The 18,737-nt window shown below is 38.6% G+C and overlaps 5 protein-coding genes across 9 annotated transcripts; 1 reads left to right on the top strand and 4 right to left on the bottom strand.

Moving 5' to 3' along the window:
• Positions 1-52: 52 nt before the first annotated feature.
• On the bottom strand, positions 53-3,723 carry cnep1r1 (CTD nuclear envelope phosphatase 1 regulatory subunit 1). 2 transcript variants are annotated; one of them, XM_085447534.1, is made up of 7 exons: positions 3,613-3,723; positions 2,964-3,035; positions 2,737-2,810; positions 1,747-1,856; positions 522-576; positions 366-431; positions 53-230 (listed from the first exon to the last, which is right to left on the bottom strand). In XM_085447534.1, the coding sequence occupies exons 1-6, from the start codon at positions 3,635-3,637 to the stop codon at positions 390-392; spliced, it is 378 nt and encodes a 125-aa protein (XP_085303660.1). In that variant the 5' UTR covers positions 3,638-3,723; the 3' UTR covers positions 53-230; positions 366-389. The 2 variants fall into 2 exon arrangements, with proteins under 2 accessions (XP_085303660.1, XP_085303587.1); XM_085447461.1 differs by having other exon boundaries at positions 53-431.
• Positions 3,724-4,363: 640 nt separating this feature from the next.
• LOC146718310 (arylamine N-acetyltransferase, pineal gland isozyme NAT-10-like) lies at positions 4,364-7,774 on the bottom strand. The gene is made up of 3 exons (XM_085469757.1): positions 7,496-7,774; positions 5,959-6,000; positions 4,364-5,403 (listed from the first exon to the last, which is right to left on the bottom strand). Exon 3 carries the CDS (start codon positions 5,396-5,398, stop codon positions 4,526-4,528), a length of 873 nt encoding a protein of 290 aa, XP_085325883.1. The 5' UTR covers positions 5,399-5,403; positions 5,959-6,000; positions 7,496-7,774; the 3' UTR covers positions 4,364-4,525.
• A 1,182-nt stretch (positions 7,775-8,956) lies between these two features.
• LOC146718309 (arylamine N-acetyltransferase, pineal gland isozyme NAT-10-like) lies at positions 8,957-11,331 on the bottom strand. 3 transcript variants are annotated; one of them, XM_085447149.1, is made up of 3 exons: positions 11,309-11,331; positions 11,026-11,066; positions 8,957-10,034 (listed from the first exon to the last, which is right to left on the bottom strand). In XM_085447149.1, the coding sequence occupies exon 3, from the start codon at positions 10,027-10,029 to the stop codon at positions 9,157-9,159; it is 873 nt and encodes a 290-aa protein (XP_085303275.1). In that variant the 5' UTR covers positions 10,030-10,034; positions 11,026-11,066; positions 11,309-11,331; the 3' UTR covers positions 8,957-9,156. The 3 variants fall into 3 exon arrangements, with proteins under 3 accessions (XP_085303275.1, XP_085303281.1, XP_085303199.1); XM_085447155.1 differs by lacking the exon at positions 11,309-11,331 and adding an exon at positions 10,579-10,617 and having other exon boundaries at positions 11,026-11,048; XM_085447073.1 differs by lacking the exons at positions 11,026-11,066; positions 11,309-11,331 and adding an exon at positions 10,321-10,572.
• A 156-nt stretch (positions 11,332-11,487) lies between these two features.
• On the bottom strand, positions 11,488-15,256 carry LOC146718308 (arylamine N-acetyltransferase, pineal gland isozyme NAT-10-like). The gene is made up of 2 exons (XM_085447231.1): positions 15,209-15,256; positions 11,488-14,654 (listed from the first exon to the last, which is right to left on the bottom strand). Exon 2 carries the CDS (start codon positions 14,651-14,653, stop codon positions 13,781-13,783), a length of 873 nt encoding a protein of 290 aa, XP_085303357.1. The 5' UTR covers position 14,654; positions 15,209-15,256; the 3' UTR covers positions 11,488-13,780.
• A 390-nt stretch (positions 15,257-15,646) lies between these two features.
• sdr42e1 (short chain dehydrogenase/reductase family 42E, member 1) lies at positions 15,647-18,480 on the top strand. 2 transcript variants are annotated; one of them, XM_085446923.1, is made up of 3 exons: positions 15,647-16,215; positions 16,604-16,680; positions 16,933-18,480. In XM_085446923.1, exons 2-3 carry the CDS (start codon positions 16,619-16,621, stop codon positions 18,029-18,031), a joined length of 1,161 nt encoding a protein of 386 aa, XP_085303049.1. In that variant the 5' UTR covers positions 15,647-16,215; positions 16,604-16,618; the 3' UTR covers positions 18,032-18,480. The 2 variants fall into 2 exon arrangements, with proteins under 2 accessions (XP_085303049.1, XP_085303091.1); XM_085446965.1 differs by lacking the exon at positions 15,647-16,215 and adding an exon at positions 16,225-16,471.
• The last annotated feature ends 257 nt before the right edge of the window (positions 18,481-18,737 follow it).

Below are 18,737 nucleotides of genomic sequence, written 5' to 3'. Positions count from 1 at the left end.
TGACAAGCTCCATAGGAAGAATAGAAGGCAACAAGAAATAAAGAGACAGCCCTGATATTCCCACGTCTTATGAATTTATTTATTAGGCAAATAACCTTTAAAATAGAAACATTTTAGATAAAATACATGCTGAACAGAAACAGAAATATACCCTCACTCTGAATGTGTAAAATATGTCAAAGGTTATACATGAGTAAATCAGCAGCTTCAATGATGACGACACAGCAACACTGTTTAAAAAAAAAAAAGAAAAAAAAGAAGGGCCTCTCAGTTCGTTTCTTTGCTGAAAATGCATTTCCCATCATACTTCATCTAAGAGCATCCAAAGGAATTAAAGACAAGAAGGCAATCAACAAAGATGAGACCTGACAGAACCCAGGAGCGTGTGGTCACTGGATGTTTGGTCGTGGTTTCAGAATAAGTTTCCCCGTCTGCGAAAAGACAAGAAAAAATTAAAAATAAAATAAAACCTTAAATTTTAGTAAAATGGTAAAAAAATAAAAATCACCATGTTGACTCACATCATCACAGGACATGTTGTATTCTGCTAAAACTGTGCGGCAGCGAGCAGCAATACTGCAGGGGTAACGGTTAAAGACAATAACCAGGAATGGAAATAGGAATAAATCCACTATGTGATGTTCCTCAACCTGACAAAAATCAGCTTTGGACATCTGCTGATACCATGTACAAAAACGGAAACTATTGAGAAATCAATAAACTAAATTCTTTACTGAGACAAAGACGATGGGATTCCAGTCAAACAGGCTGTTTAGGAAGGTGAATGAAGTGACCTAGAGGTATCTGCATGGAACCCAAAAGAGCTGGTCAAATTCTCTAAATACTAAAGAAAGACGCTTCAGTGCTTTAATAACCTCCTACAACAAAATGTACACCAAACCACCCTTTATGAAACCAAAGTCCATTCACATCAAATAAAGTAATTAACATAGCTGACAAGTGCAGTGCAAATCCTGATTAACAGTGCATTTTCTATTCCATGACATAATCTCCTGATATGGTTTTGAGCCTTCAACAACAGGCTGTTAAACCCACATGTGGACTCTGACCACTACACTGCTTCTTATCAAGCTGTTGTCTTGTTTGAGGCCTGTTTACTTATTGTAGGAAAGAAAGCTTTATAAATATAGACTATGGGCAGAACTAAGGCAGGAACTAGACTGAATCATCTCTCCAGTGTGAAGAGAAAATAGGAGTTGACAGGATGGCCAATGTGGCAAACATTTCAAGTTATTTCATTTAATAAGATACTTATTTAAAACTAAAAGTAAGATTTTTCCCTCCAGACGTTCTTTTTTTATATGTCCTGCACAAAACATAAGATACAAAAGTATCTAAGACAAGCTTCTGTTGTCCATCTTAGTTTCACCATGGCAGACCCATGTCGACAGCATCCACCATGACACTGTTCAGCTGTCTGATATGAGTATAATCAGATTGTCTGAGGACCCATGATCTTATCACAAAGGTCAAGATGAAGAGATTAGGAAAAACCACAGCCTGGGAATTATTTTATCTGCAAGGCAACATCAGGCTAGATGTAAACTGTAAGAAGTCAGTTTAATTTTCTCCACAGTAGCCACCAGTACACTACTGCAGATGTGTGTGGTACAGTAAACATAGGAACTTAACTGAATTAAATTGATGGGCAACTGTCACAGATACCTGATCCAAGTACATGAGTCACTAATTTGTGTTTACTGAAGTAGAAAAAAACAAGGATACATTGATGGCGCCACAACTCGTTTGTGTATTCCAGCGAAGAAGAGAGCTATTAGAGTGATGCAGCTGATGGTGAAGAAGGGATGATTCCATAGGGATGAAAAGAAAGATACCTGCATGACAAAAGGAAACAAAGCAACATCAATCTGGGTGAGAAAATATTTACTTTTACAGATGTTTTTTTTAGGATGTGATGACAACATCTAGCACCAGTGCTTGTGTCTGCTATTTTATGACATAGAAATTAATTAATTAATTAATACCAAATTATTATTAATTAAAAGTGACACTTCTGGGTGGATGAAAAATGTATTTCTTTTTAAATGTAACTTTCAATTTTGAAATTTTTATGTTGCCACTGGCTTTACTTATGAAGTTATGGAGGCTCAGAAATGCATGAAAGACAAATGAAGAAAGACAAGATTTCAGCACGCCCATATGCACTTCAAGGACCTTTAACTTGGAGATTTAGAAAAGAATGAAGGTAAAATTTTGAATGACTTCATTAATCCTGTCAAAGACACTGTAAGATATAAATAAATACAAAAATCTGGAAACCATCTTCAAATTTGGCTGGTCTTCTATAGAATGAGGAATGAAAATTTTTCAGAAAGATGGAGACCTCAAACCATGAACACATCCAGGGAGACAAGCTAAACGTTCGAGATATGCTACAGCTGATGGAGATATTCAGACAGGCAGAGATAGAAAAGAGGCTTAAGGGATAGAAAAACTTCTTATAAGACTAGCCTAAAATTTGACAATGTGGTCAGTTATAGTTAAAACGCATGTGCAGACACTATACCTTGATTAGAACTCACCTAAACTGTACTAATACATGAACAATTATCTATTAATGCATGAGGCTGCTTTTATTGGATCAAAAGTTACCTAATGATACCACTTATCCCTGTTGGCCATACTGTTCAATACAAGGGATATATATATACCTCTGATTTCTCTTCGAGTCAGACTTTCTCGACAAATACTTACTTTCTGTGTGTCTGGGTCTATTAACCAGTTCCAAGCTCCAGTAGCTGTACAGACAGACACCACTATCAGTATCACTGAAAGAAAACATAAGAACAAGATATTTAAATCAACTCACCGTAGAGCTTTAGCTAATAGTTGCAGTTTGAGATCAACATGAACTTCTTTCAGGTTAATTGCAATATCAAAAAGATGTCAACCATTGTAACTTCTCTGCTGTTGTCACTTACTTCTCCACCTGCCTGTGGCAGGTTGCAAACAGGAGACATACTCTGTCAGTCTTCTCTCAAAGGCCTTCAGGTCTGCAACAAAACAACAGGACCATGAGCAGACGCTGTGTTTGGACCAAGGATTACGCAGGTATCCCCAGAAAAGCTTTTTTTAGTCTCTTCCCCAAAAGAATGTCATGAAATTCAATCTTAAAATAAAGCCAGCCTTAGCCCTATAGCTCAGTTGGTGTCATCACTCAAAGTTGTAAACTGAAGACAGAAATCCACCATTACTTAAAATGAAGCTCTTAAATGCCCTGTAGGTTTGCTACACTTTCACTTCCAAGCTGATCATATTCCCTACATATGTAAAAATAAAAAAAAAAGTTGCTGGCTATGACTCTACGATCCCAGTTACAAAAGCGGGGGGATTTAACAATTAAACATGTGTTTGCGTGTAAATAATGAAGGGTATCAGTGGCTGAATGTTTTGTCAGTTAGGCTAACGAGCATGCTAAGAAAACTAGCCGGCTAACGCATTATTACGCCAAAATTTCACAACCCATCTTAAGACGTTTGCTCAGTAAACATTCCGTGGCTTTGGCTGCAACGACTATACCCGCTGAAACTTTACATTTGATTAATTTGAGTCGCTTTTACTGTTGATTACCTTCGGCCTGTTCCAAGGAGTTCATGTCTGAACCACTGTCTATGGTCTGAGAAGCAGCTACAACACCCTTCCCCTCAGCTGTAGGACAGGCCTGCTGACCAATCCTGATCGAGTGTGTGCGCAGCTAATATGATTGGGTGTGACCCAAATAAGGGGCGGTGCCAACGTTGAAGTCCCGCCTGCTGCAGGCAAACTGCATGGACGGCAGGTTTCGCTTATGTAACAGTCAAGAAAACCTGGTTTCTATGTTCTAGAAAGCGCTCTTACGAATGGAAAGTAGTTTGATATGATTACATAAAAACTACATGGGAGAAAATGCAAGCATCTAATAGTTTGAAATCTTTGAGCAGACAGATTTGAGATAGTCCAATGATTGTTTGAATCCATCCACCCGCACATAGTTCAGGATCACAGAGATGGCATTGTTCTGGAATCCTATTCTAGCCATCACAATGGGAGAAGCAGGGGTACACCTTGGACTGGTCACCTTTCTGTCAGAGGGACAATGCAGACTTCAATTGATTTTATTTAGTTAAGACTAGAAATCAATTGAGTGATATTTGGAAAATGAAAATATGTTCATCATACGTTTTACCGTTCTAAAAGCCTTAAAAACAAAAATAAAATAATAATAATCAAATACTAGACAATTCACTGATATGTTTTTTTCCCCATCTCTGAACTTGCAGAACTGTATGGAGGGGAAGATAGAAGGAAAAAAAAACAAAACCAGACTGAAATGATGCCTTGACTTTATTTTTTATTTTTTAATTTTTTTTATTTCCATGCAAGTGTATCATTTATAGTCATACAAAACACATTCAACACCCCTGATAAGCTTTCAAATAAACAGAAAGCCAGGGAGCTTCATTCATGCCAGTGTTCCCAAGCAGGATGTATGAGGAGTAATTTTCTAAAATTCAAGGACTACTCTTCTGTTTACAGCCTGCATTTTGTTCTGCAGCTTCACTTTGAACTTCTCCATCAGCACAGCCTCTAATTCATCTTCTGTTATGTTTTTCATGTTATAGAGATCAACACCTTCATCTGGCTTAAATATGACCTCACTGTAGATCAAGCCAACCAGCGCTGTGAATCCTGTGGGCGTCTGCAAAGAGCAGATGGACTTGTTGGTGAACAGTGAGGTGGGGTCTGTCTGGAGGTCATTGTTCACTTGAAAGAAATGATCTGGCTCACGAGGGTCCAAGCTGAAGCAGTGGATCAGTCGCGTCTCCTTCCGGTTGACCAGACTTGATTTAGCAAATTCTGGGTTAGGAACCTCCGTTCTTCTGCCAGTCTTCTCCAGCATCCACAAATTGTCCTTGCATATGAAGCGAAAGACGCCTCCATCCTGAGGCTGTTCCTTTCCAGAGATGAGCTCGAGGGGCTCCCGTATTTGGCCAGATAATCCAAAACTTACATCTGCTATATAAGCCTTCCCCTCAATGATGACCTTGTTAATGAGATTTACTTCCTGGGATTCAAAGTCATTAATGCTCGTGTCGAAAACTCTGGAGCCCAAGGTTGTAGTGTCATAGCCCATTTGTCTCAGCACCCAGCTAAACAGGTAGTTGTTCTCAAAGCACCAACCTCCACGGGTACCCCTCACAACCTTATTGAAGATAACCTCAAGGTCCATGATTATTTTCTCTCCACAGTGGATGCTGAGGTTCTCAAATGGAATGGACATAATGTGCTGCCTGTGGATCAGCTTCAGTGTTGCAAGGTCCAGTTTATCATAGGAGCCATGGAAACCAATTCTTTTGAAGTACTCTTCCAAATTCATCTTGCCTGTAAAATGCAGGACAACACATTGATAATCATTTTAGGTCTGCAGCATGTCACTTACAAAGCTTTTTAAAAAAGAAAAAAAAAGAAAAAAGAAAACCCCTACACCTTTCATTTTGTGTCACATCCTGTCAATTTATAGGATGCAGCCAAATGTCCAACTCTAGGTCTAGCCTGGCAGGCTCTTTGCTTCCTTACAATCTAAGAATCAATGATTCAATTCAAGATGCCTAATCTTAATTAACATTTCATGTAAGATTATCTCATTAAATTTATAACAATTAAATTTCATTCCAGTTTTCTGTTCATGTAAAGACAATGGAAATGCAAGATGGTGGAAGCATTAGTGTTTTAATAGGGCAGGTTATCCTACCCCTCATTTAACCCTTTCAACAGCTGCTTACCAATACTAGTCTTTGGGCTGTGCTCCCCCGGAAATGTTGAATACAATTAAAATGATCTGAACATTTTGCGCAAACATGTTTAAATATCATTAAATATCATTCTAATGACAAATGTTGACTATAACTAAATTAATCTGAAATTTTTTATCCTTACCTTATTTGATTGGTGTTTGATCAAGGATGTGTTTTGATGAGTCTGGAAGCAAAAACAGGATAAAGGTAAGTGAGCTACTTTATACTACAAAAGGAATGTATATAGCCAGTCTCATTCAATAATATGCATCGATCATGATGGTGATAGGGGTGGCGCATCCCAATTGCTTAGCTGACAGAAGCAATACACAAAACAAATAATGAATGTGTTCATGAATGTGGCTCAGAGTTTCTGCTCCAATGAGTGATGAAAGCCTTTTCCCACAAAACAAACCATATCCTCTTTATTCCTTCTAATGAGCTAGGCTTATCCAGCTCAAGGGAGAGGTATAGTGAGCATCTGCAGCCATCTGTAAAACCCAGTGGACACACATGATTTTGGGCTGCATTTAAATCAGTGTTGGGGACCTTGCCAAAACTGGTACCATCAGAGTTTGATCCACAACACAATATCATCTGGAAGCCTGATTGGCAAATGTTTCCTTTTTTTCAGCATGATAATGATCCCAAACACCCTAGCATTGTAGTCAAGGCATACCTGGATAGAGAGAGGGGGGACAAAATAAAACAAAACAAAAAAAACCACACACCACTTCACAATTGGGCACCACCAGTCATGGATTGGAGCCCTGAAGCTTTGAATCTTCTTCAGAAAGCCTGGGAAAACTATTCCTGAAGGCTCAATTATAAGAAAGCTTGCCTAAGAGTTCAAGCTGTGTTAAAGAATGAAGGGGGTCCACGTCAAATGTTGGCTTTCAACATATTTAAAGCTTTTTTCTTTTTAAACACACACACAGCACCTATAAGCTAAAACGAAGATAACACTCCCAGCAAATACCTGTTTGAATAAATAAGAGGACAACTGGTAAAAGCTTCCTATAAGACATAAAAGTCCTTAACAGGTCTGTAAGTTCTCCTACACTGTTTTGTCTTTGGTGGAAAAAATAAATAAATAAAGATAAAATAAAAGGACCCTGAAAGCCATCCTCTTAGTTTCTGTCAAGTCTTTTGAGTAACTGCAGACAGCATCATGGCGCCATGTCTCCGAGTTTGACACAGGGATGACAGTTTTCTTTTTTTGATGGCAGGTGAATTTGAACACTTGGCTGTGTGGTGGACCTCCGGTAGAACACGGCCAACACTAGTGTGTTGGAAACCCAGGTCTCTTTCATAAATGCAGTCACATTAGCGCAAATCCTAAACCTTAGCTGTGACATTTTGCGCAGGAGTATTTGGAGGGAAGGTTACTTGCAATAACTCCGTTTCAAGGTAAGACCATCAGGAGTAATTACTTGGCCTTGTTTTTCCCGCCGTCAAAATGGCGCTGGCCCCTGACTAAAAGGAGCAAAAAGTCTTGTTCACGGTAAAGTTTTTGCTCAAGAACAATCTGAAAAATTATCTCCTAGCTTGACCATTTACATCTATTGCCAAAGTACAGAAACAGTGTGGAAAATGTATTATCAGTGGTCACTATTAGTTTTTATTTTAAGCACAATAGCTTCATGTGTTGTGTAACTGCTTTAATTAGTCCAACTTACCTGTGGGCTGGGTTGTGCCCTGCAGCTGCGTGCTGTCGGTAGCTAATGGTCAAACGGTGCGTGACTGTCAACGCTCAGCTGCACTTATAAAACCCCAGGTATCACCACTAGAGGCGCTACTAACCAACTCTTTACGAAATTCAATTATATTTATATAAACACTTTTCCTCTCACACGGCTCCAGATTAAATAAGAGTTGTACCAAATCAGGTGCAAAGACTGCAACACTACAATCCACCTCATGCATTATTGGTTATGGCAAAATTCGACATGTTATTCAAATTTGTATTTCAAATCTAAACTTTCGTTTCTTTGCATATAGATTTATTTTATTTTTTTTAATTGGTTTTGACTGCAGTAACATATTTTTGTAAATACTATAAAATGATTGGGAACTCATTATCATTGACTCAACATTAATTGATATCAGGTGCTGTTATTGATTTATTCTGTGTATGAGAATGAGCTGAAGGTTTCGTGGTTTAAGCCTTTTAATTGTACAAGCCAAACCACGCGCCAGGCAGGGGAGACAGAGAAAATACAAGGATACATAGGCTTTTATGATAATTAATCATCATAATATGGTTTGTAGTATTTTGAATTTTATTATTTGGGGGCTGGACAGAAATTAGGTGGGTCTCGTTGGGAGAATCTTAATCGTAAAAGCAAACACCTCTATGTGTGGGTTTTATGAATGATTTCACTGTGTGCAGTGTTATTGGCTTATCCTGGTTTGGAGTGTGTGAATCCTTTTGAGATCATGTAACTGGTATGAACAGCTGTTTTCTCCCAGGCTCCACTAAAGGTCTCGATTTTAAAGTGTAAGAGTTGGGAATTAAAATTTGTAATTTCAACGATATTCCTTGTTACGTTGCTCTGTTTTCGGGTCTCTGACAGGTCATTTATTGTCGCAAAATAATGACGTCACTTTGGCATATTTAATAGTTATTTCAGGCGTGAAGCCATGAGTCTCCTAACTTCATTCACGTTTAAGTACCACAACCAGCTACTTCTTATAAACACGTGAGATTCAATTCGACCACATTTATGAAAACAAAATAAAATATAGGTTTGTGTGTCGACAAGCAGAGGTAATTAGAGCTGCATCTGCTTATCCACGGACGAGACTTGCGGTTTTGGTCACTGATATGAATAAATTAGTGTTATTAGACAAATTTTCACGCAGTTAAACACTGCACCATGTCTATTATACCACAAGGTGTCGTTATCGTACCACTTACCTCTTTCCAAGTCGAACAACTGAGGTAGAAATGTTTCTTTCAAGTGACAGGACATGATTTGTTGTATTTGTTTAATTAAATATATACAATTTCATAGTTGTATTTGAGAAATGCAAAGAAAAAGTTAATTTTGGTACTGATCTCCTTATGTGGTCACTAAAATATTTACAACTCTGGACCTGCAAAAGTGTGTGTGAATAAAATGAAACAACACATTGAAAAAGTGACCTTACTTCTTTCAGTCATAGAAATGCATCATATGAAACGTGACATTCAATGTGACTTATAACTTTTCAAAAACAGAAATTTTGCAAAGCTTGATTTGCAGAATTTTCCTTAGGGATTAATAAAGTATTCTGATTTTAATTCTGATTACTGTTTTAAAGCTTTTTCAAAGCAGGACATCTGCTGGTTAATTCTCTAAAGTGTGTAGCATGCTTTTTTGTTTACAGCCTTCAGTTTGTTCTGCAGCTTCACATTGAACTTTTCCCTCAGAATTTCTTCTAGCGCATCATCTGTTACATTTCTCATGTCATACACATCAACACCTTCCTCTGGTTTGAAGGTGACCTCACTGTAGGTCCAGCCAACCAGTGCTCTGAATCCTGTGGGTGTCTGCAAAGAGCAGATGGACTTATTGATGAACAGTGAGGTGGGGTCTGACTGGAGGTCATGGTTTACCTGAGAGAAATGATATGGCTCACGAGGCTCCAAGGTGAAGGAGTAAATCACCTGTGTTTGCTTCTTGTCTAACAGACTTGATTTAGCAAATTCTGGATTAGGAACCTCTGGTTTCCTGCCAGTTTTCTCCAGCATCCACATGTCCCCCTTGTCTATGAGGCGAAAGACACCCGCCGCCTGAGACTGCTCCTTTCCAGAGATGAGCTCCAGAGGCTCCCAGAGTTGGAGTGACACCCCAAAACTTACATCTGCTATATAAGCCTTCCCATCAATGATGACCTTGTTAATGAGGTGTGTTTCCTCAGAGTGATATTCACCACCAGTAGGGCTAAAAACTCTGGAGCCCAAGGTTGTAGTGTCATAGCCCATTTGTCTCAGTACCCAGCCAAACAGGGAGTTGTTCTCAAGGCACCAACCTCCACGGCTGCTCCTCACCATCTTGTTAAAGATGACCTCAAGGTCCATGGTAATCTTCTCTCCACAGTGGATGCTGAGGTTCTCAAATGGAATGGACATAACATGCTGCCTGTGGATCAGCTTCAGTGTTGCAAGATCCAGTTTATCATAGGAGCCATGGAAACCAATTCTTTTTAAGTACTCATCCAAATTCATCTTGCCTGTAAAATGCAGGACAACACATTGATAATCATTTCAGTTCTGCAGCCATCTCATTGACAACGCTTTAAAAAAAAAAATACATTAAAAAACCCCAACACCTTTCATTTTGTGCTACATCCTGTCAATCTACAGGATGCAGCCAGATGTCCAACTCTAGGTCTAGCCTGGTATGCTCTTCGCTTCCTTACAATCTTAGATCAATCATTCAATTCAAGACACCTAATCTTAATTAACATTTCATGTAAGAGTATCTTGGTGGCACGGTGATTAGCACTGTATCCTCACAGCAAGAAGGTCCTGAGTTCAATTCCACCATCAGGCCACGGCCTTTCTGTGTGGAGTTTGCATGTTCTCCCCGTGTTTGCGTGGGTTCTCCCCAGGTACTCCGGCTTCCTCCCACAGTCCAAAGACATGTACTTTGTGGGGATAGGTTAATTGAAAAATCTAAATTGCCCATAGGTGTGAGTGTGAATGGTTGTCTGTCCCTGTGTGTTAGCCCTGTGACAGACTGGCGACCTGTCTAGGGTGTACCCTGCCTCTCACCCTATGACAGCTGGGATAGGCGCCAGCACCCCCGTGACCCTGAAAAGGATAAGCGGAAGCGAATGGAAAAAAATGGATGGATGTAAGACTATCTCATGAAATTTATAACAATTACATTTAATTCCTGTTTTCTGTTCACATAAAGACAATGGAAATGCAAGATGGTGGAAGCATTAGTGTTTTAACCAAGTGATCCTAGCTTCATTGTTTCAGCTGCTTACCAATACAATTCTTTAAGATGTAAATGGTAGTAAATGATAAAAATAAATTCTTATTTTTTCATGAAATAATGTGGTTTTTATGGGTACAGCAATTGTTGACTTTAACTTGGCATTTACTGCACAAATTAATACATTTTAACACCTTTCTTTTGGTTAATACTATAAATATCATTCTAATGACAAATGTTGAATACAACTAAATTAATCTGAAATTTTTTATCCTTACCTTATGTAATTGGTGTTTGATCGAGGATGTGTTTTGAGGGTCTGGAAGCAAAAACAGAAAAAGGTAAGTGAGCTACTTATGGTTTTTCTTACTATGCTTTTCTTAAATCCATTTCATTTCCCTTAAAGCTTCAAAAGCAAATCCTGCAGCTTCTTTGAATCAAGTCTGATAAAGATGTCACTTGCAGTCATTGCAAATCAGTATATTTAACACTTTTCCTTTCTTTAAGGTAACAGAAAATAACCTGCAACAAGAAATGCGGAGCAAAAATGTTTAACCTTACTTTGTTTGATAGTGTGATCAAAGTTATTTTCTGAGTAATATATCTGTGAAGGCAAAAAAAGAGGGCAGTAACTGATCTCTTCTACCTGGTGAACTTCATGCAATAAAGTGGGTGAGCTTAAACAGCCAAAAGAACCTGACAGTATATTACTGATTTACTTGATCATAAGTTAATCAGTGATAGAGTTGGTGCAACTCAGCTGCTTCACTGAGAGAAATAGTGAGAAGTCAATGCATACATGGAAATAAGTATTTATAGAATTTTATCCATGCAGTTATTAAAGTTCTTTCAGCAGCACATTTAAATTATAATATATACACATTTGGAAAGAAGAAATAACGCATCCCTCGCCTCAAAAGAGAAAAGTCCAGTACACAGGCAATAAAACACACCCACATTAATACAATAATGTCAATGATTTTGCAGATAATGACCAATATTATTCATATCATGGCAATTTCTATGATATTACAAAACAAAATAGTTTCTCTTGAATGTGATCATATGAAAGAATATATACTCTGGTTCTTTTACAGTAAGTCCTGTTGTTGGTTTTACAAAAGGTTTGTTATTAACAGGAGCTTGGTGGACAGACCATTCATGCAGAAAGTTTGAAATGGGTGAAATGTGAGGTTGATTTTATCTAACAACTGGATGTGTACGAGCAGTACAGCCTGATTAGAACTCACTTAAACTGTAATATTAGAAGCATAATTGTCTATTAAAGAACATGGTCAGTTTCATTGTACACTACTAAAACCAGCAAACTGTGGCAGGATAACTGGTAAGTTTAAAGAAAAACAAAAGTTCTTACTGAGAGGAAGACTGTCAAAAGCATATTTTCTGTTGTTAAAAGAGGATGATTTATTTATGTATTGTCTGTCAAAGGACCCACCCACTGCAGGGATCATAATGTGTTATGATCCCTGCTCCCTTTTGAGAGAATAATCGGTAATGACAACATCATTTTTGTAAAAGCAAGAAACCTTGACACAGAACATAGAATAAAACAGCAAAGTATGTTTAATGTCATGACACACAAAGAGCCACTGTCCATTCAAGTCTGTTAAAATACAATTTAGGTTATTCTATCTAACACACGTTGATCTAAGAACTGCCTGTGGATGGCCAAGATGAGGATCTGAGTCTCAGTCGTGTAGAGGTAGAGGCGTTGAGGACAAATCATTTGATATACAAACGTCCTTGTATAAACCTATGACACTATAACAACTTCACAAAACAGGACATTTTAATACTGTGAATTACTCAGTTACCATATATAAGCATTATGATCATTTTACAATGGTGAACAGATAAACAGGTAATATAGTTTGAAAAATAGAAATATTCATGGAATCTTCTTTCTTCATTTCAAGATCAAAATGTTGCCTTTGCAAGAATGTTTTAAGATTGAATTTATTAAACTGGAGAGAAGCAGTGTGCATATTTTCTTACTCTTTCTAGCAATATATGATTTTTTTTGTCAGGATGTCTTCAGATTTGCTCAGTTTTCACCTTTTGCTGTTTTACAAGGTTGAGGATAAATACGATGAAATAAGTTATCTTAGTTTAAGCATTATGATATATGGGATTAATAAATATACAAACATAAAACAAAAAAAAAAAGTGACACAAAAACATTCAAGGTAGCTATAAATATTAAGATCACTACACTCACTATTATATCCAGAAAAATACAAACATGGTATGTTTTCCCTCATACTGTAAATCATTTTATTTAATGCACAGATACCCTATGTACTTTTAAAATTAGGGATAAAACTCAGATACGTTTTAAACCTAATTTACATATTCTGACAGACTTCCCATAATGCACTGAGCATTTCTCCTCTACTCCCTTCTTCTCACTTCCCACTATAATACAATTCCAAATAAAGCTACTTTCAGCTGCTCCCTTATTTACAAGGAGCTGCCACAGCAGGTGGCTCTACCTTCGATTTGTCATTCCTGGTGGAAACCCAAAGGGAAAAGCAAATGTGTAAACTACTACACTTTAATAACACTAGAAATTAAAATATTTATACTTGCATATATACTTGCATAGCTTTACTGTTGTTAGGTATGCTGCATCTATTTATATTTTCCTGTTTAGTGTACTTTGCTGCTGTAACAATGTTCATAATTATGTAATGATTATGTGGATAATTGATTGTTATGGTGTTCTCTGTATTATTGTAGGGTCTTTACCTTGCAATATAAAGTGCTTTGAAGTGACTGCTTTTGTGATTTGACGCTATATGAATACAATAAAATCAAATTGAATAATTGGAATTCAAATAGAGTTGTTTTTTTATCGTTCCATCATTCAGTGCACATTATTTAGAGCTTATTTATTTCTGTTTTTATGCAACTACAATTCTGAAGATCTAAATAATTTAATTCATGGAGTTGTCAAATATTTTATTTTGCTGACGAGCTTCAACATAAAATGTTGCTATGTCAGGATTGTTTTCAAAGTGTGTACCAGGATTTGTTGCTCATGAGCTTTAGTTTGTTCTGCAGCTTTATGTTGAACTTTTCCATCAGAATTTCGTCTATCTCATCATCTGATATGTCCCTCATGTCTAAGACATCAACACCTTCCTCTGGTTTGAAGGTGACCTCACTGTAGGTCTTTCCAATCAGGGCTCTGAATCCCGTGGGAGTCTGCAAAGAGCAGATGGACTTATTGGTGAACAGTGAGGCGGGGTCGGTCTGCAGCCTGTGACATTTATCTACAAAATGATCTACCCCGCGAGGCTCCAAGGTGAAGCAGTAGATCTGCTTTGTTTGCTTCCTGCTCACCAGACTTGATGTAGCAAATTCTGGATTAGGAACCTTTGGTTTTCTGCCAGTCTTCTCCAGCACCCACATGTCCCCTTTGTCTATGAGGCGAAAAACACCTGCTGCCTGGGGCTGCTCCTTTCCAGAAATAAGCTCCAGAGGCTCTCGCACTTGTGATGACACCCCAAAGCTTACATCTGTTATATAAGCCTTCCCATCAATGATGACCTTGTTAATGAGATGAGAATCAAGCGGGCCAAAGTCATTGAGGAAACTATTGAAAACTCTGGAACTTAGTGTTGTCGTGTTGAAACCCATTTGTCTCAACACCCAGCCAAACAGGGAGTTGTTCTCAAGGCACCAGCCTCCGCGGCTGCTCCTCACAACCTTATTGAAGATGACCTCAAGGTCCATGGTGATCCTCTCGCCACAGTGGATGCTTAGGTTCTCAAATGGGATGGACATAACGTGCTTTCTGTGGATCAGGTTCAGTGTTGCAAGATCCAGTTTATCACAGGAGACATGGAAACCAATTCTTTTGAAGTACTCACGCAAATCCATCCTGTTTGTAAAATGCAGGTTATGACACCTTTTGTAATATTCCTCAGATAAGACACAGGATACTTTACACCGGATCATATTATACTGAATTTAGTGATCAGTCATATCAAGTTAAAAGTTGCACTTATATATGCAAAGTCGACTCCTAAACATGTTGTAAAGTAGTTTATCACGGACTTGTTTTTGTTTGTTTTCAACAATTCGGTGTAACTCAACCTAAACATGCTCATGACGCGTATCTTCCTGTTTTATCACATTTTGCACATTTTGGGTGGTGCGTTTTGTACAGATACGGAACGTGCAGGCCTGCTTAACTTTGGGCAAGTTTTTCAAGTGAGTAAATTATGTAAAACGAGAAAGGCAATTTCGACAAACGTTCATCCGTGTGCCTGTAAAAGTATACCCTACTTTTTTGTCATCACGATCAGATCGACAAATACGCATACTTTAGGAAACATAAAGCCCGTTGGCCGTGCCTCCCACCGGACTGTTTCCTTTAAGAGTTTAGTGCACTCTTTACTTCACTGATCTCTCTTACATAACACAGCCGCTTACCTTTGGACTTTGAAGTAACCTGCAGCTCTGCGTTGTTGTTCTGGGTGGCAACTGAGAGTAAAATATGACGTCGTCGTCAATTTTCAGTTTGTATCACCGCTAGAGGGACTACTAATCAAAGACTTACGTAAATCCTCTTTTTATTTTACCTTTTAAAAGGATTATTCACGTTTTCCCCTCACACAACTACAGATTAAATTAAAATTCTACTAATCCGAGGGGGAAAAGTCTGTACAGTGTATATAGAGCAATATTTCACTCCTTTATTAGTTCTCACTGAAAACTCCACTCTCTGTAAATTGGTGGGTTAAACTTTTTTATTCTTGAAATGATTATATTGTTTTTAATTGTGGCTCAGAGAAAATATTTTTTATGTTTTTAAGGGATTTGACTGCTGTGAAGCCTTCCTGTAAATATTAGGGCCCTCACAGCAGTATGAGTCACTTTACGGCAACTATCATTTTGATTTCAGGCATGAAGCCAGGAGCCACAGCGGAAAGTTTCTAACAGCAACATCCTGAAAGCAGCCATAGCCACCTTCAGACACCATTGACACAGCTTATACACACAGCAAAATTTATATCGTGTTAATAAAAATATTCTGGTTAAAATCGGTGAAAAAAAGTCAATATCGGAAGTCTTCGTAGTCTAAAATACAGCTTTCAAAACAAAAGCATGAGACGTGTATCGTTAGTCCAGATTAAAGTGAGTGCTATGACAGTCTGTAAATCTAAACCATGAAATTCGACAATATCTACGGATCTGTTGTATAATTTTGCGTTTAGCTACCATTAAAACTATTTTACAATTTGTCAATGCTTTGCTACATGAAGATAATTTCGCCGGATTTCCTGTGTCCCCGTGCTTAACGAATCAGCGTCACTGGTGAGGAGGTACACTGGTGGTGCTATCTGTCGCTGTTTTGGAGGTTTCCAGGATTACAGTGGAGTTTTGAATGAGTCATATTGGACACTTATTTGTCTCGTTTTTGTCTGCCTCGTGCTCAGGTTGGTGTGTCCGTTGAATATGTGAGCTTTTAACAGTTTGGCGCACAGGGCATGTGCATAGTTTCAAGCATGCCTCGCACATACCTTTACTCTACTCATGCAAGCAACTACAAGTATGGATTAGTTAGATTTTATTCACTGAATTAAACTTGCAGTCACCTCGGGAAACAAAAATATACACTGACGTAGCAGCATGAAAGATTTAATAGCTCAGGTGGAACGCGTCATTGAATCTGCAAGCTGTGATTGACTTTAGGTAACCGGAAGCTGTTTAATTACGATTTTATTTTAGTTATTAATACTTTTATTCTTTAAATGCATCAGGCTGATTTATGTGTATTTAAAAAAACAAACATTAATAATATTGTTTTCTTAATTTTCCTCACAGATTCATCCACTTGGAATGGGAAATGCTAGCAAAGAGACGTTTTTAATAACTGGTGGATCTGGCTACTTCGGTAATCGGTAAGAACAATTTTGCCTTTTTTGTGTTATTACTACACATTATAAAATATTTAAATGCAGGCAAACGCTGCAGCATGGGGTAAGCACCACAAGGTGGCGTTATCACACCAGTTATCTTATTAAGATAAACTTTCTTGACATGAACTGTGGTAGGATTGAAGGTAGAAATATGTGCATCTATTGTACTTTTGTCCTTGGTTTACTGTGCCTGTTATTTTGTTAAAATGGAGGACTGCTTTTTCCCCCCTGAAGGCTCGCTCTGTCTCTGCATAAAAAAGGAGCCAAAGTCATCCTGTTTGACATCATCCCCCCAAGTCAAGAACTGCCAGAGGATGTTGTGTTTGTGCAGGGTGATATACGTGAATATCCAGACGTGGAGAAGGCTGTCACAGGGGTGGATTGTGTATTCCACATTGCCTCCTATGGCATGTCTGGCAGGGAGCAGCTAAATCGCCAGCTGATTGAGGCAGTGAACGTACAAGGCACACAGAACATCTTGAAGGCCTGTGTAGAACACGGAGTGTCCAGGCTGATTTACACCAGCACCTTCAATGTGGTGTTCGGGGGTCAGGTAATAGAGAACGGAGATGAAAGCCTGCCTTATCTACCTCTCCATCTTCACCCGGACCACTACTCCAGAACCAAGTCCCTGGCTGACATGGCAGTTCTGAAAGCTAATGGCACAGTGCTGAAGGGCCGCTCGGGCCTGCTGAGCACCTGCGCACTGCGTCCGGCAGGTATCTATGGGCCAGGAGAGCAGAGGCATCTGCCCAGGATAGTTGACTATATAGAGAAGGGGATCTTCAGGTTTGTTTACGGTAAACCCAGCAGCCTGGTGGAGTTTGTCCATGTTGACAACCTGGTGTCAGCACATGTGCTAGCTGCTGAGGCTCTGACCCCAGAGAAGCAGCACCGCGCCGCTGGCCAGGCCTACTTCATCTCAGATGGAAGGCCTGTCAACAATTTTGAATTCTTCAGACCTCTCGTAGAAGGCCTAGGCTATCGTTTCCCAACACTGCGCCTTCCTATCTCTTTCATTTACTTTTTTGCCTTCCTCACAGAAATGATTCACTGCCTCATCGGCCCCTTCTATAACTTCCAGCCGCTGCTGACACGTACAGAGGTGTATAAAACTGGCGTGACGCATTACTTCAGCATGGCAAAGGCAAAGGCGGAGCTCGGTTACGAGCCCAGGGAGTACAACCTGGATGAGGTCGTGCAGTGGTTCAGAAGCAGAGGCCACGGGAAGAAATGTCACCGCTCCTTCCTCAGTCGACTGCTGCTCAACGTCCTGTTTGTTTCTGCCTTGGTGGCTGTGTCTCTGTCTTTTCTGCCAGTCGTCGGCAGTTAATGTAAAGTAGTCTTGCCTTTTGACTTTGCCCAAAACATCATCCATACTGTGTGAAGACTGATTCATCAAAAGACAGTTTGCATATTTTAATATGTTATCATCCATGTGCACCTTTCCTTTTAAAGTCATTAAAACAAGTCCAGCCATCTAAGGACCAAGTCTATGAGAGCAGTTTAAAGCAGTAACATAAGTTAGTTTAATTTTTACATGCTACCTCTTTTTTAACTTGTAAGGGCAAACATCTATGATTACTGGAGAAATACATTTTTAAATATATTTTTGTGCAAAAATTAATAAAACCTGACCTGTGAAATTTGAATTGTGGGTTTTGATTTTTAAACTCCTCCCTTTATCACCAGGAAGACATGTTTTAATTGGTGCATTTAGAAAATATATCTGTATATTTAAAGAAATGTTAAAGATCTTAGCGACTATTTTCTATTGCAGAGAGTAATAACATGTTTTTTCCAAGGTTAATCGAGATTGCATATTTTCGTAATTCTTAAACTGTTTTGCTATAGTTGAAATCCTCATATCGTGTTTTTATGCAGCTTATTGTAAAATAAATCATTAAAAGCATGATCTAGGCCTACCCTTTATTTATATGTAGAAAACGATATCTGAGAACATCTTTACATCTTTGAAAATTGAGTTTTAAACGCATCTGCCCTCCATTAATACTGAATCACTGCAGCTCATTCCTGGT

Source organism: Copadichromis virginalis, linkage group LG1 (assembly GCF_057382275.1).
Source record: "Copadichromis virginalis isolate Kocher_CV1m ecotype Utaka linkage group LG1, C_Virginalis_male_GT1.1, whole genome shotgun sequence".
Lineage (NCBI taxonomy): Eukaryota > Metazoa > Chordata > Actinopteri > Cichliformes > Cichlidae > Copadichromis > Copadichromis virginalis.
This window is presented reverse-complemented; position numbering and strand designations above follow the sequence as displayed.